The sequence below is a fragment of the Chlorocebus sabaeus genome, chromosome 20 (genome assembly GCF_047675955.1).
Source record: "Chlorocebus sabaeus isolate Y175 chromosome 20, mChlSab1.0.hap1, whole genome shotgun sequence".
Taxonomy (NCBI): Eukaryota; Metazoa; Chordata; class Mammalia; order Primates; family Cercopithecidae; genus Chlorocebus; species Chlorocebus sabaeus.
Genome location: NC_132923.1, coordinates 23,903,649 through 23,918,582, shown reverse-complemented (window position 1 = coordinate 23,918,582; position 14,934 = coordinate 23,903,649). Strand labels below are relative to the sequence as shown.

Genomic DNA, 14,934 nt, shown 5'->3' with positions numbered 1-14,934 from the left:
TTGTAGACAGGGGGCCAGGCTGGCAAGCAACTTGGACATGAAAAGAGATGGGACACTAAGCACCCAGAGGGAAAGACCAGAAGCTGCCACACACGTTGGAGCCTGTAGCCTTTATTCATGCCCCCCTGACCAAATGCAGTGAGAGACAAGGCCCCTGCCAAAAACAACTCCAGGGGCCTGGGACTCTGGGTCCCCTACTGCAGATACTTTCCTGTGAGCCAGAAGTGTATAAAGTGCTGGTGTGTGACCATTCTTTGGGAAAGGTCAAAGGGGCAAGAGCCCCAGGGGCCCTGAGGAAGGGCAGGGCATAGGCCTGGCTCCCAGAGCACTGGGAGGGAGGGCCCGCACCACCCCACCACCTCAGGGCTAGGAAACCTCAATGCAGTCCTGGGCAGGAGGGAACTGAAAAGGGGAGCCTTCAGCATGGAGCCCTAAGGAGGCTGGGGTTGTAGGGGGATAATTTCTGTACCCCTGTTGAAGGGAGGGGGCATGTTTGGAAAGGCCTTGGGGATCTCAGATAATGGGACAGCCCCTCCGGCGCTTGTTCTTGCGGACCTGGAGGCCAGCCCGAGTGGCCATCTCAAACACCTCCCGCACTCCCTCCTTGGTCTTGGCTGAGCACTCAAGGTAGCCAAAGGCGCTGATCCGGTTCGCCATGTCCCGGCCTTCCTCAGACCGAACGGGCTCCTGAGAAGACAGAAGATGAGGGGTCAAAGGAAGCTGGTGACTACATGAACCTCTCCTTCCTCACCCATAAGTGTAGCAGCTGGAACAAATGCCTCCTCCTCCAGTCCTGACCCAAAAAAAGCGCCCAGGCCCCAGCTACCCTGGGCAGCTTCTGGGCCAGGGATCCAAAAATCCCTCTGGTCCCTCCCTCCATTCCCATTCAGCCCCACCTCCTCCCACACACAGCCCCCAGTTCTCTTGCCTGAATGAGCGCCTCCCACCTCCTGACTGCTCTGCCTCCATCCTCACTCTTCCAGTCAGAATTATTTTTCTAACACACAGACCTAACATCTCCCCACTTTGAAACTTTGCCGTAATTACCTGCATTTCTTATCCTGACAGCTTTCTCTAATAAACTCTAGTGCTCTGGCTAGAGAGCCACTTAGGTCCCTGAACAAGCCAGCTCTCTCATCCCTTCTTCCAGCCATTTACACAATGCCTGCCCTCGTTCACACATCCACATCACCCTACACCTCTCCCAGGGGCACTGTGATGGCACAGCCTGGGTACCCCAAGTGAAACATAAGCTGTCTCCCCGAGGGCAGATTTTCTTAATCATCTTAATAGTCCCAATTCTAAACAGAATGGACAATTAACTGGAATAAATAAAAATGCCAAGTGACTTTGGGCAAGTCACTTCATTCTCTGATGCCTCATCAGACACAACCCTATGGGTCCTCCCTCACCAGGAGATATTACCATCTCCCCTAGCACATGGCAGTAGCTGGAAAGAAGCTCCCTTTGCCCGTCTGCAACCCCTCAGAGGGTGCCTTCTTCCCCAGGGGCTCCAGCCTGGCAGCCGCACCCACCTGCTTCATCTTGGCCAGCTCTCTCCTGGTGTGCTCATCTTGCCTCAGGTCCTTCTTATTCCCCACCAGGATGATGGGCACGTTGGGGCAGAAGTGCTTCACCTCTGGGGTCCACTTCTCAGGAATGTTTTCTGTGCAGACATGCCCCAACAGGTGTTGGTGCCTCCACTTAAGCTAGAAAGTTCCCCTGGGGGGCCCTCATCTTCCCACAGCAGAATCTTAGAAGCTATTCAGCATGATGGTCCCTTTCACAGCTCAAAACCTCAAGAGCAGTATGCCCTCAGAGGGCCAGTTACCACAGTAAAGGAGACCAACAGGGCCTGAGTGCTCCCCTGCATCCCCACCCCCACCTCTGAAGATGACTGAAGACAGGCCAAGGCACGACACCTCTGGTTGATTCCGAGGGGTTCTCAGTCCCCTCCCTCCAATCCCCTCACCCAGGCTGTCGGGGCTGTCGATGGAGAAGCACATGAGGATGACGTCAGTGTCCGGGTAGGAGAGAGGCCGCAGTCGATCATAGTCTTCCTGCCCTGCTGTGTCCCACAGAGCCAGCTCCACCTGACACACAAGGCCAGTGAGTAGCTGGCCTGAGGGCCCCAACCCTGCCACCCAAAGGTCCTCTGAAACCACTATTCTTTGGGCTCACTGAACTTCTTTATTGAGTACCTGCTATGTGTCAGGCATTGTATTAATCACTGTCCCACAACATAAATTAGGTCAGTTTGTTAAAGAAAGCTAAGACATGTGTTTGACCCTTGAGTTGCCACTGTGAGCACCATTATTTTGGTTAATTCTCACGACAACCCTTTGAGGGAGGTCTTACCATCATCCCCATTTTGCAGGTGGGGGAGCTTAAACCCAGAGGCAAAGGGACTCGGCCCAGGTTACAGAGCCAGTCTGTGGGAGACCCAGAAAGTATATCCAGGTTTTTTAAGACTGCAGATGTACTTCCCAACTTTTACTGGTTCCAGCAGGGAGAATGATGCAAGGACAGGGGTAGGAGTGGGGAAGGACATACTAGGTCATTCAGTGACTGGGGGCGGGGTCTCAGGGTCGGGTGGGAAGGGCATCTCTGTCTTCACCTGCTTGCCGTCCACCTCAATATCTGCAATATAGTTCTCAAAGACAGTAGGGACGTAGACCTCCGGAAACTGATCCTTGCTGAAGACAATGAGGAGGCAGGTCTTCCCACAGGCACCATCCCCAACGATTACCAGCTTCTTTCGGATTGCAGCCATGGTGGGGCTGCCAGGAAAGAGGTATTGAGGATTTGAGGAAACGCCATTAAGTCCAGAAACACTTCTCTAGGGCCCCCAAACCTTCCTAGAAACCGAGGCATCTAGCAAAGGGACAGGGGGCTTGCTCAGGCATCTTCTGGACAAACACCAATTGTGCAACAACAGAGCTCGAAATTCCTAATCTCTGGGTCAGGGACAGGTCTCCCTCGATGGGTTAGAATACAGTGGTGGGAGGTGGACGATGACCCCACTTGGGAGCTGGAAAACATGAGTTTCAATCTAATCCACTTGCCAACTTGGGGACTCCAGGTAGCTAGAGAGCTGCTCAGGGATGCGGGACGTCCAGGGAGCAAGCTTCTATCTACTTCACACATCAGGGTTTCGAGTCAGACTTCATTGGTTACCAGGATTTTGATGCATTTACAGTTTAATAATCTCTAAGGTCCAATCTAGAACAGACTGTCCCTCAGCACAAGTCATACCTGTCCAGTCACAAATGAGGAGTCCCTCTCTAGGACCAGAGTAGCAGAACCAGCTACCAGGTGGTAGGTGGGTAAAGGAAGAATAGTTATAGAGTCCCTAGGTGCCAGGCACTCTGTCGGGCATTTTGGCAGGAATTATCTCCTTTGGTCCCCAGATGCCTGGGAGGTAGATGGTGTACTTTCCATTTTGACAAACCAGGAAACTAAGGCTCAATGAGGTTAAGACAGATTCAGAGCTGTGGCTTATAAACGGCAGGGATAGCATCCAAAGCAGGACTGTGTGACTCAAAGCCGTGCCTCTTCAACATGTCACCTCAGCGGTAGGAAGAAGAGCAGAAGCAGGGAAACCCAGGGGACAGGGGCAGCAGCCAGCCAGCTTCCCTGGTCCACCCCACCCGGTCCCCAAAGCCCCAAGTCATACAAAGGAGGCTCAGTCCCAGCAGTGCCCACAGCTTGAGTTTGGGCAGGCTGCCTTCCTCCCCCCTTCCTCCTGGGCCTGCCAGCAACACTGGGTCACTCAGCCCCTGGCAGGGGACAATGACCACACTGTAGGGAGCCACACATCCACCACAGCACAGTGACTGAGAAGAATCCACCAGGGAATCACCTCCACCCACTCTGGAACAGTCCCTTCCTCCCTCGGTCCAGCTCACCCAGAGGCCCTGCCCACCCCTCCCTGTGACTCAGGGCAAGGAGTCAGCTTCCCGGGCTTCCAAGTGTCCCCCACCCCCAGCACACACGGCGAGCATCTGCACAGTTCATCACACCTTCGCAGCTTCCCTCACTTCCTCCTTCCCTGGGGAGGGGAACCGACCTCCAGCCGGCTGAAGTTCCCAGGCTGCAGGAAGAGAGGGCGGGCTCTGGAGCTGAGATGAAGTCAAGGCTGTTGGGAAGGGGGAGGGGGCTAGAGTCTGGGTTGGGAGGAGTCCCAAAAGAAGAGACAAATGAGGGCCAGTCCCAGCACCAACCAGGCAGGGAGCAGTTAAGAAAGCGACGGTAACCTGATCTCGGCTTCAAACCTAGCTTTTTCTCTCAGTCCCACATCCTGTCAAACTGGGCTGACTGAACGCCTCTACTCCCCACACCCCATCACCACCTCACACTGCCCTTTAGGAAACGAATCCTCCAGCCCCAGGCCTGTTCCCTTCAACAGTAGATCCTGGGTGGCCCTTCCCTTGCCTCCACACACATTCACAAAACTGTCGGTTTTGTGGACATGAGTCAGAGAATTTACAGGAGTTCAAAGTACACAGCCACACTCTTCCCACCACCAAACGGACTCTCTCTGATTCCCCAGAAGACAAGCAAGAAGGCATTCACCCTGCCGGCAGATAGCCTCCAGAAATGGAAACCATCCTCCAAAAAGAGGGTTCCTTGGGAATTCTATCCAGGTGACTGACACTAGGATTTCTTCCAACTCCTCCACCCACTCCGTTAGTTCACCTTGCCCTGTTTTGTAAAGATGGGCTGGGGTAGCCCCAGCCTGGGGTGGGCAGTGTTGATGGAGGGCAATCACTACTGGGGTGAAAGCCAGTCACTTAGGCATGAGTATGTCACTGCTGTCCCCCCAGCAGGGCAATTCAGATGGCACCAGAGTGGTAGGAGGCAGAGGACAGAAGCCCGGGGTTAAGGGACCTGGAGCCTCCAGCTCAATTAGAAGACTTTCCCTCCAGGCTACGGTTGGGCCGGAACAGCAGGCAGCCCAGGCTAGGCCAAGACACTAGGCCCAAGGCCAAGATGGCATGAATAACTCCCTATGGGAGGCAGCCCCAGAGGGACTGTCCCACTGACCCCTTAAGAGGGGCAACTGAGCCCCACACAGGGCCTGGAATGGAGCCTGGAACTTCTGGGGCCTTCCCCAAGACAAGACAGTGTGGATACACCAGATCTCTCTCCAACCGCTCTCTTGAATTCCCAGATGATCCACAGCGGCCGGTTGACTTTGCTGACCCACCCTACACCTAGGGAAGGAATCCGTTCTGGAGATACCGCATTCTCAACTTTAAAACCAGAGTGAGGGTGGGACTCGGGATCCCAGCCCCAAACCCCAGGATACTCTTTCTTGGTTCGAGTATGAAGAAGGAGAAGGATTCTCATTCTCATTTTCTCTCTCTCTGTCCACACACACACACACACACACACACACACACACACACACCCCACAGAGTTGGATCCTTCCCCATCTCCCTTATCCTCAACACAAGCGGGCTCCAGGAACCGTCTAGGGCGGCGTCCAGACCCTGGCGAACAGTGGCAGGTCCCAATGGTCACCTCCCGCCCCTATTCCCGCCATGCCTCCCTCCTGGCCTGGAGGAATTCCCACCCCATCCCACTCTAGGTCCCCTGCGGCCGCCCGCCCTGGGGGTTGGAGCGTCTGAGTTGAGGCTCCCTTGCCCCTCACCCGGCGGGGCAGGTTCCAGGAAGCTGGAAGGAGAGGGGAAGGGGCTCCGACTCGGACCTCAGGAGGCCAGAGCCCCTGCCAGCAAGTCCGGGCCCCCTCGCTGCAGCCCGGGGAGGTGCCGACGCGGCCGACCCCCGCCCAGCCCGGATGCCGACTCCGCGGGGAGGGAACGGGGTCCAAGCCCAGGCCGAAGCCCCCTCCCTGCACGGGCCTCGATCTCCAGCCCAGAGAAGAAGGCAAAGTGCTCTCCCGGAGACGAGTTCCCAAGACGCCCCGCTGCCCGCAGCCCCAGCCCAGGGTACCTTCGGTTCCGCCGCCTCCAGCTGCGCGGCCGGTGCCGGAGGCTCAGACTGACCCCAGGGCCCCGCCCCGCCCTCCTCCAGCTCCGCGGCGGGGAGGGCGGGCCCGGCAGGGGGAGGGTCGGCTGGGGGCGGCCCTTGCCTCGGCCCGCCCCGGCCCCGCGCAGGGCCGCCGCCGCTTGCCTGGTCCGCAGGCCTGGGGCCGGGGGCGTCCACTCCGCCAGGTAGGGGAGGGCCACGGGGTTATTCCCGGACTGCGGAGGAGCCGGGCTAGCGGGGCGAGCACTACCTGGGTGAACTCACTCTGCCCAACCTTCCAGCCCCTAGGGGAGGACCGGCGTCGGGAAAGTTAAGAGTGCTCGGGGTGGGGTCAGGAAGGGCCGCTGCTGCCCTCCTGTGGCCAAGCAGCCACCCGCTCTTGCTGCACCTGGGACCTCTCCGGAGGCGGGACTGGGAAAGGGCAGCCCCCGGCACGTCCCAGGGCCCGGCGCGGGTGTGTTGGTTGGGGGAGATGTCCACTCTCTTGTTCCTAGGATCGTACAGCCCAACATCATCCCCCAAACTTGAAGACCTCTCAGAGCCGTTCAGACCCAGACCTCCGTTCCTCCTCACAATTCGCTTTCCTCCCTGGGCCTGGAATTTCCAGGAGTCCAATTCCTACCTACTCCTCAAAGGGTGCTCCTAGAAATGCTTCCGGATCCCAGCTGGGAATTCTGTTCCCACTTCTAGTTCTGACTTGGTGTATAGGATATTTACCTACACACGTATCTCCTTTTCCTATAAGGAAGCTGAGGAGGTGGGAGTAGAATGAGGACGTCCACCAACATTTCATTGGCTTGTGCTTGGGACACTACACAGCTTAACCCTTTCAATATTCATCACAGATCTTTGGGGAAAATATACCCATCCCCTTTTGCCCATAGGGAAGCTGAGGCTCAGAGAAATCAAGGGGCTTACACAAATGTTTTTGACTTGTGACAGCAAGAATTCACACAGCCGGGCCTGTCTGGCTCCAAACTGGTGGTCTGGCCCTGCTACTTCCCAGGCTCTTCCAGCCTGTCCCTTCCCCCGTTGTCTAGCACAGTGAGTGGCACATAATAGGTTGCCAACAAATATTTGATGAATGAATAAATGTTAGGAGTCATATAGACTTTATCTGAAGTGCAATCCAGACATTTGACAAATGTGAAAACTGAGGTCCGCAGCAGTTTGGCCCCAGCCATCTTAACTGGCTCAGTAAACATTTCTTGAGGGTGAACTGAGAGTTATGTTTGGAAGATCCATTTCTGCCTTCAAACAACTTAAGAGTCTAAATGAGGAATGCAGACAAATTCAAGATGGCTAACATTTATTGAATCCATATTACATGGACCTGGGTCCACATACATTAACTACCAGAATCTCATGAGGTAGCTATCTCCATTTTACTGAGAAGCAAATTGAGGTTCAGAGAGGTTACAAAGCTAGTGCTGGGTCTGACACTAGAACCCAAACAGCTGAACTCTAGAGCCCCTGTTCTTAATTGCTACTCCCTACTGACTCCTAATGTAGACAGTTATAATACAGGAGGTCATTGCTGTAGTGTGGGCCTGTGTGGCTGTGGGATACCCAGTCCTGAACAGCAAGTGAAGTTTTCAAGATAAGGTGATGTGTAGATTTTTTTAATTTTAATTTTTCTTTTTCTTTTTTTTTTTTTTTTGAGACAAGATCTCTGTTGCCCAAGTGTGCAGGGCAAAATCTCAGCTCACTGCAGCCTCAACTTTCTGGGCTCAAGTGATTCTCCCACTTCAGCTTCCCCAGTAGCTGGGACTAGAGGGGTGTACCACCACACCTAATTTTTGTATTTTTTGTATGGATGGGGTCTTGCTATATTGCCCAGGCTGGTGATGAGCCTTTTCTAATTATTTTGCTCATCTTTATTTTTGCTTCCCTTAGCTTACTTTGGGTTTAATTTGCTGTTCTTTTTCTGGCCTCTTAAGGTGGAAACAGTCACTGATCTGAGATCTTTATTCTTTTCTACTATAAGCAATACTCTTAATTTCCTTGGATGCTTAACTGCTTCCCACAGGCACTCACCACTACATTCAGCTATTTTTTTATTTTTCTGTAGAGATGGGGTCTCACTATTGCCCAGGGTGGTCTTAAACTCCTGGGCTTAAGCAGTCCTCTCACCTCTGCCTCCCAAAGTGTTGGGATTACAGGTGTGAACCACCATGCCTGGCAGTAGATGTTGGATAAGTTGGAGCTACTAAAAGCCCACAGTTGTGCAAACCCCAGGAAGTTGGTGGTGGTGGTGAAAAATGAGGCTGGAGAAGGAAGCTGTGGCTGGATCATGAAGGTCCTTATATGCCATGCACAGGAGTTGAGTGTTGATTTTGTTCTAGGCGCAGTAAGGAGCCACTAAATGTAGGAGGCCAATATAGTAAAAGGTGGTGGTGACTGAAGGCAGAGAGAGGTGGAGACAAGTAGAGAAATATTTTTAAAGGTCTACAGTCAACAATACTTAGTGATCAATTACCTTGATGGGAAAGAAATGAAAGCAAAGGGTGGCCAACTCCAGGATTTCTAACTGGAGCAGCAGAGCTGGTGCACATTGAGGGGATATACCAGGAGAAGGAACATGTTATGGAGGGCAGTGGTGAATTTAGTTTGAGGTATTTGAATTGAAGTGCCAACGGGCTGTCCAGGAGATGACTGGAATGTGTGGATCTAAAGCTCAGGAAGGGTCTGGGCAGATGGGTGAAGCCACAGAAGTGGCCAGTGACACTCACAGCAAATGCGTGGAGTGGAAAGAGTGGCGGGCGGAATAAAGAACCTGGGGAATACCACATTTCTAGAACTGTTCTGGTGCTCTTTCCACCACCCCACAGAGCTTTCTTCTTATCTTTCAGTTTCTAGTCAAAGCAAATAAAGACACACACTTTTATCCATCTGGTTTATTTGCCAGTAGCTATAATTTTGGATATAGCGGGCATCCCTTCTTCAGTTAAGCTGCCACTAAAGAAGGGTCAGGGAGACAACTTCAGAATTTGGGCTGTGAGAAGAGTAAGTATGGAGAGGCTGGGATGGTGGTGGGAGGGATGATGTTCAGCCCCTCAGGAGTAACTGCCTGGCCCTCCCAGGGGGATGACGAAGACAGAGATGTCATCCCCGGAACCCAGCTTGTTGTTGGGGAGACGCCAGCCACGGTCCCGGGGGGTACCCCGGGCCCCCAGGACCAGAGCTTGAGCCAGAGCTGTATACCTGCCAGAAGCACACATGCACATTCATGTACCAACATATATGTGGGAAGACAGATACACAGGCCCACATGTGGGGTCCCAAGCATTGCTTCCCTTTGACCCTTCCTTCACCAGTGCCATCCCCTTACCACCATGCCATGCAGCCCCTACCTGCTGTGGTCATTGGGCTCATAGGCCGACAGCACCCTGTCCACAGTGGCAGCTACCTCATAGTCAGTAGTGACATCCCACAGGCCATCTGTTCCCAGGACTAGCACATCATCTGGGCAATGCTCATATTGCGTCAGGTCATATACTCGTACCTAGTGGGAGAAAAGGGCGGAGAGGATTGAGGTGTGGGGTTTGCTGGACAGGGAGCTTGGGGATAAAGGGACTGCAGATGAAAGCTGGCCTGAGACCCCCAGAGAAGGCAAGATGTGGTTTAAGGGGGCCACCATATGGCTCACCTCAGGGAAGCAGGAGAGAAAAGGCTTGATGGGCAGGGTGGAACTGCAGACCTTAAGGTTGTGGTCTCCCAAGCCTCGGGTCACCCCAATGGTGGCCATCACCCGAGCCTGAAAGAAATGAGGAGGGAGTGCCACTCTAGTCCTCTGCTAGATTCTCTGAAACCAAAGATCCCTTCCACCCCTACCCTCAGGTAGAACCTCCACCTCCCTAGACAAGTTGTGACAGGTGCTCCTGCCCTCTCCCACCTCTACCATGGAGTTTACCTTTTTGCCCTCCCCACAGACCAGAGGAAACCTGAGATCCTCCAGCTCGATCTTTTTGTAGGCCCTGGGGAGGGGGGAGTAGAGGAGGCATCACCCAGGCATCAAAGTCCCTCTCCCCTAGGAGCTGCGCACCCTCACACAAACCCCTTAGAAAGGCCACATCCTCCCAACTCCCAGCCTCCAGCTTCCACCTTGCTGCGGGCGAGGGGCTGGTTGTGTTGCCATGGGAACGGGCCCCAGCTCTGAGGGAAGTGTTACCAGCCGGTCATGTTCTGGTCCCGGTACAACATCCTCTGCCCCAGCTCCTTGGGCAGAACTCTGCGGGGGAACTCAAGGTGGGTGAATTCACTGCCTAGCAGCTCTGGTTTCAGGAAGCCCTAGAGTTAGGGATGATCAGAACAGACAGCCAGGGGGCATTATGCTCACAGCACACGCTGGTATATAGATGACGTTAACTACAGCAGACCCTTAAATAGAGTTTACCATGTGCCACACATTATTCTAATATTAGCAAATATTAACTCATTTATTCCTCACAACAGCCCTTAAGGCAGGAACTATTGATGCACAGAGGTTAAGGGAGGGAATTGCTGAGGTTACACAATTAGCAAAGCACTCAGACCAGGATGCATCCCGGGCTTCCAGCTCCACAGCCACCAACATTTAGGCTCTAAGCCGTACTGCCTCTCAGGGGCCTTTGCTGTTCCCTTCCCCCACCTCAGTCTCTACTTCCATCCTCAGCTGGGGCCACAGTGGGAGCACTGGATCAACCCAGTACTGCAGCCTCCCACCAGCTCAGCCCCGCACTCCACAGTCCACACAGCGGCCTTCCCAGTAAGGTGCTTTCTGTGCCTGTGGTGGGGGTGTGAGAGTTCTCAGGTCCGTGGGGTGCAGGGAGGCACAAGACCCGACAAAGAATGGGGGTAGGGAGTTTGGTTCCTACTTACAAGCAGCTGAAGACGCTGGCGCTCAGTCTCCGGGGTAAACTCTCGGGACATTGGAATGATTTCACCATTCCGGACAATGATGGCCCTGCCCAAAGAAAGAAAAGGAATTGGGACCTGGTTCTCTTCAGACCTATTCATGAAAAATTCCAGAAAGACCAGGCCCTCTCCATAATGACCTTTCAGATTCCTTACCCAGACCCCCATATCTGCCCCTGACCCCACCCAATGGCTATTTCAGGCCACTCCTTATGTCTGTCACCCCTCTTGACTCCCTCCAGTCTTGATTTTTAGCCCCTGCCACCTCACTCTCCTGTATTCCCCCATCCCAGAGAGTGTGGCCCTCTGTCGCCACTCTCAGAGCCCCCTCCCCCATACCTGCTATCGCCTGCATTGGCCACGTACACCTTGCCTAGCAGGTAGACCACAACCAGTGCACAGCAGCCCCCCTCCACTTGGTGGCCACGCCGCTCCCGGGCCATCTGCTCATCCTGCCACATAAGGAAGGGTCAGAGGTGGGTAGAAGGAGAGGTTCCAGGCACACAGTCACCCTCCCCCTACCCCCTCCACCTGTAGGAATCAACGGGCCCAGCCAGGCTACACTGGAAGACAGGAGGGAAGACTGGGGCATAACTGCCCCTTCTCCCTCCCCTCTGAACCAAGCTCTGCTCAGGCTCTCAAAGGTGTTGTGGGTTCTCAGCGTAACCCCCTTAGGCCACCTGGCTTCCACACAGAGTTGGCCAGAGTGGTTGCCTAGCAGACCCTTGGCCCAGGTCACCCACTCACCATGAGCTGGAAGGCATTCTCAATGGCCCCCACTACCAGGCTCTCGTGGGTCACTTCCTTCTGTGAAGACCAGCAGGACTGAGGGCCAAGCAAGTGAGAGGGATCGGAGGAATCTGGGGTCCCTGGGGTGGTCGGGAGGCAGAGGGGTGGTGGCGAAGGGTCCTGAAGTATGTCTACCAGGTCCTTTAGCTGCTCTCGGATATGGCGATGCAGGAGCCGTGAGGCCATTTCAGCAGCTCCACCCCCTGCATGACCATCAAATAGGCCCCAGTAGTAGAAGCAGAGTCCCTGGTGGAGGAAAAGTTGGAGGTGAGTTGTGTTTGTTTGGGGGGTGTGTGCGTGTGTGTGTGTGTGTGTGTGTGATGCCAGGAGAAGAACAAGACTCTGGGCATCCATACAAACATCTGAGAAGTCAGTATTTGCTACTGAAGGCAAATTAGGTTTATTCACTTATTCACATAAGGCTTCCTATGTATCAAGAGAAAGCAAAGGCTCAAAAAGCCAAACTCAGAGGATAACAGATCCAAAACTCAGCACTGGCAATTAAATCATCCATAAATATGTGAGCCTCTACATTTTAGGTGGGAAAGTAACATTCATGCTTACATGGTGGAATCTAACTGATGAATGCCAGGTAAAGGTTCTGTGCCAGAAGGTAGAAAGCCAGTGAGTTAGTCAGGTCTTCCACATGGCTCAGATTTAAAACTAGAGGCCTGAGTCCCTGGGGAGAGGTGTCACTGTGTCTCTGGAGTCTGGGAAAGGGGATCCAGGCTTACCTGGCCTCGGCTAAGCTCCCTAGGTGCCCCTGTAACACTCCTCCGACCTTCCACATACACCACTTCACAGCAAGCCTGGTCCTCATTGTGCCGACTCTTGCCAGCATTGATGACCCTGCCAGGCCAGAATGACCACATCAGGTTGGAAACCAGACCAGGTCCTGGAATAACCCCCACCTTAGACACACACCGTCTCCTGTGCCTGCTGGCCAAGCTGAGAAAGGTCACAGCCACCTGGGATCCAGGCCAGAGGGAGGAGGAGAAGGGAGGGCTGGCAAGGTGCAAGGAGTACTGTTTGGGTGGCCGGCCCTACTACCTCACAGAAAGGCCAGCAGGAGCTTCTGGCCAACCGCTATGTCCCCTGCCTGCCTCACTTCCCCTATCCCTGGCAAAAAAGAAAAAAGAAAATGAAAGGCATTCCTAGTGGTGCTTCTGGGGGAGGGGCTAGATGGTAGCAGAAGTTTTATTTCCCTGCTAGCTACACCCTACATCTCACCCTCAACCACTATTAACTCTCCCAGTGCCTTGTCCCCAGCACCTCATCCTCATGGGCACACCCATCCTTATCCTAAAACCATCCAGCGAAAGTTTCTGCTGCCTTGACAATGAGGAAGTTCTCCAGCCTAGATCGGGAAAGAGGAATTGAAATAGAGTAGAAGTGGAAGCCCACCTGGACTGGGCAGGAACCACATACCCACAAGCTCCTCTTACACCGGAGGCTAAGGGAGGTGGTGGTGGGTCCATGGGCCACCAGCCACCTTCCTCAGCGAACTCAGCGCCCCCAGCTCCCTCGGTGCTCTGCGTTCCCGACAGATGCATTAAAAATACACACAGCCTGGGGGCAAGCCGGCCAGTCCGGCCAGGGGGTCCGCTTCTTTGCCAGGCTAGCATGAGTTGGCAGGCTGAGAGGCATCTAAATGGGACCCTCCTCTACCCCGGGCGTCCCCCTCCCCGTTTCCCCAGTTCCCCGCCCCTGGGGAAGCTGACGGCCTGCTGGTGTCGCGGGCTATTTCTGGGTGTGGAGGGGGAGGGGAACTACGGTAAGAGGGACAGGGAACTGGGGCGCTGGAGCCGGGAAGCGGGTGAGCGAATCTTCCCAACCGCTATGTCCCCTAATAAAAAGAACCCCGCTCCTTCGTGAAACCCCTTCTCTCTCAGCCTTTAAGCTGCCGGGCCGCGACTGGGAACTGGCCAACTCATCCTTCGCAGGGCCCTCCGCCCTCCGGGCTCTGGGGGAGAACAGGTCCTGAGGCAGCGTGAGCGAGGGCAGTCAATGAGCGGGAAGGACCTGAAGAAGGTGACATAGGCTGCGCCCGACTGGAAAGTGGGCTGGGAGGGGGTGCGGCACGAAGACCAGAGGATAGCAAAGGTCCTGGGAAAAGGGAGCTCCTGGCCTGGACGCGGCGTGGGGAACGCGTCCTAGCGCCGGGGATGCGGAGCTGGGGAGAGGGGTGGGAGTCCCATCCTGGTTTGGGTGCCCCAGGGGGCGCTCACTCGGCGTAGCCTGTGCTCCAGGGCAGGCGGCGGCCCGTGTCCGGGGGGCTTTGCACAGCCCGGCCCGCGTGGTCATCGGCGCGTCGCAGCCCCCCGGGGCTCAGCTGCAGAAAGGTCGGTCTGGAGAAGCTCGCTCGAGTCTCAACAGCCTTCGCGGGCGTCGCGCTCCCGCTCCCAGCCTTCGCAGGAGGGCTCCTGGGCGCTTCTGGAGCGGCAGCGGGCGGCGCCGAGGCGGCGTTGGGCAGGTCCGGGGATTTGGGGCGCGGAGGCGGAGCGCCCCCAGAGCTCACCAGGTGCGCCACGGCCGAGCGCACCCGGTTTAGCATGCTGCCTCCCTGCCCCGCCCTCGGCCGCGGCCCCGCCCCCAGGACTCGGGGTGGGCGGTGCTCGCGCCAACCGGCCCTTCCCGGCTACTGGCTCCCGGCCAGCTGGGCGGGTCCCGGGCGAAACTTGCCCTTGCTCTGGGCCACCCCAGGAACGGGCGCACGGACCCCCGGCCTCTGCCCCGCCCCATTTCGGCTTGGCCCCGCCTCCGTTTCTTAGGGGTAGGTTCTGTTGCTGTGGGAAGGGGGCGGAGAGAAGGAAACCTTATTTCAGCCGTGCACTAGATTAGATATCAGCTAGAACGTCTCCATTGTGACAGGGGCTGAGGGACAAGGGGGTGCGGTCTCCTCGCTCTTGGTTCGGTGTGGCCAGCCTGCCCAGAGAGCCATGGAGCTAATGACCTCAGGGCAAAACAGGAGCTTCGGAGCCGCTGGTATGAGGCGCCAGGTGTGACACCACCTCTGGATGGGGCTGCTGGAGCGAGAGCGAGCAAGCTGGTACCGGGTGGGGGTGCGGGGATAATGACCAGGCTGCAGCCGACCACCCCGGAATCAGGAGCCGAGGTAGATTCCTGGGCTCCTGATGCGCTGTTCCCCATGAAGACCACCTCTAGATCCCTCTAGAGGGATCTAGAGGGTGCCACTCCCACCCTCCTTTCTCTCTCAGAACCCAAGTCTTTCCCACAATGTAGACCTTCCCTGAT

At 55.5% G+C, this 14,934-nt stretch overlaps 2 protein-coding genes across 4 annotated transcripts; both read right to left on the bottom strand.

Moving 5' to 3' along the window:
- Window positions 1-95: 95 nt before the first annotated feature.
- RHOC (ras homolog family member C) lies at window positions 96-6,280 on the bottom strand. 3 transcript variants are annotated; one of them, XM_007977541.3, is made up of 5 exons: window positions 5,959-6,280; window positions 2,618-2,780; window positions 1,973-2,093; window positions 1,536-1,666; window positions 96-687 (listed from the first exon to the last, which is right to left on the bottom strand). In XM_007977541.3, exons 2-5 carry the CDS (start codon window positions 2,771-2,773, stop codon window positions 514-516), a joined length of 582 nt encoding a protein of 193 aa, XP_007975732.1. In that variant the 5' UTR covers window positions 2,774-2,780; window positions 5,959-6,280; the 3' UTR covers window positions 96-513. The 3 variants fall into 3 exon arrangements, with proteins under 3 accessions (XP_007975732.1, XP_037854015.1, XP_007975733.1); XM_037998087.2 differs by lacking the exon at window positions 5,959-6,280 and adding an exon at window positions 4,070-4,139; XM_007977542.3 differs by lacking the exon at window positions 5,959-6,280 and adding an exon at window positions 4,023-4,117.
- Window positions 6,281-8,877: 2,597 nt separating this feature from the next.
- Window positions 8,878-14,339, bottom strand: PPM1J (protein phosphatase, Mg2+/Mn2+ dependent 1J). The gene is made up of 10 exons (XM_007977534.3): window positions 13,908-14,339; window positions 12,414-12,528; window positions 11,638-11,925; window positions 11,230-11,342; window positions 10,855-10,939; window positions 10,166-10,284; window positions 9,908-9,971; window positions 9,644-9,751; window positions 9,348-9,499; window positions 8,878-9,198 (listed from the first exon to the last, which is right to left on the bottom strand). The coding sequence occupies exons 1-10, from the start codon at window positions 14,231-14,233 to the stop codon at window positions 9,051-9,053; spliced, it is 1,518 nt and encodes a 505-aa protein (XP_007975725.1). The 5' UTR covers window positions 14,234-14,339; the 3' UTR covers window positions 8,878-9,050.
- Window positions 14,340-14,934: the final 595 nt, after the last annotated feature.

Excerpts from the sequence above, each read along its gene's own strand:
- RHOC (XM_007977541.3), bottom strand. The coding sequence starts at position 2,773 with ATGGCTGCAATCCGAAAGAAGCTGGTAATCGTTGGGGATGGTGCCTGT. Across the intron at positions 1,667-1,972 it reads CGACAGCCCCGACAGCCTGG|AAAACATTCCTGAGAAGTGG; the intron begins GTGAGGGGATTG and ends ATGTCTGCACAG. Across the intron at positions 688-1,535 it reads AGCTGGCCAAGATGAAGCAG|GAGCCCGTTCGGTCTGAGGA; the intron begins GTGGGTGCGGCT and ends CTGTCTTCTCAG.
- PPM1J (XM_007977534.3), bottom strand. The coding sequence starts at position 14,233 with ATGCTAAACCGGGTGCGCTCGGCCGTGGCGCACCTGGTGAGCTCTGGG. Across the intron at positions 11,926-12,413 it reads GGGAGCTTAGCCGAGGCCAG|GGACTCTGCTTCTACTACTG; the intron begins GTAAGCCTGGAT and ends TTCCTCCACCAG. Across the intron at positions 10,285-10,854 it reads GCCAGCGTCTTCAGCTGCTT|GGCTTCCTGAAACCAGAGCT; the intron begins GTAAGTAGGAAC and ends CCCTAACTCTAG.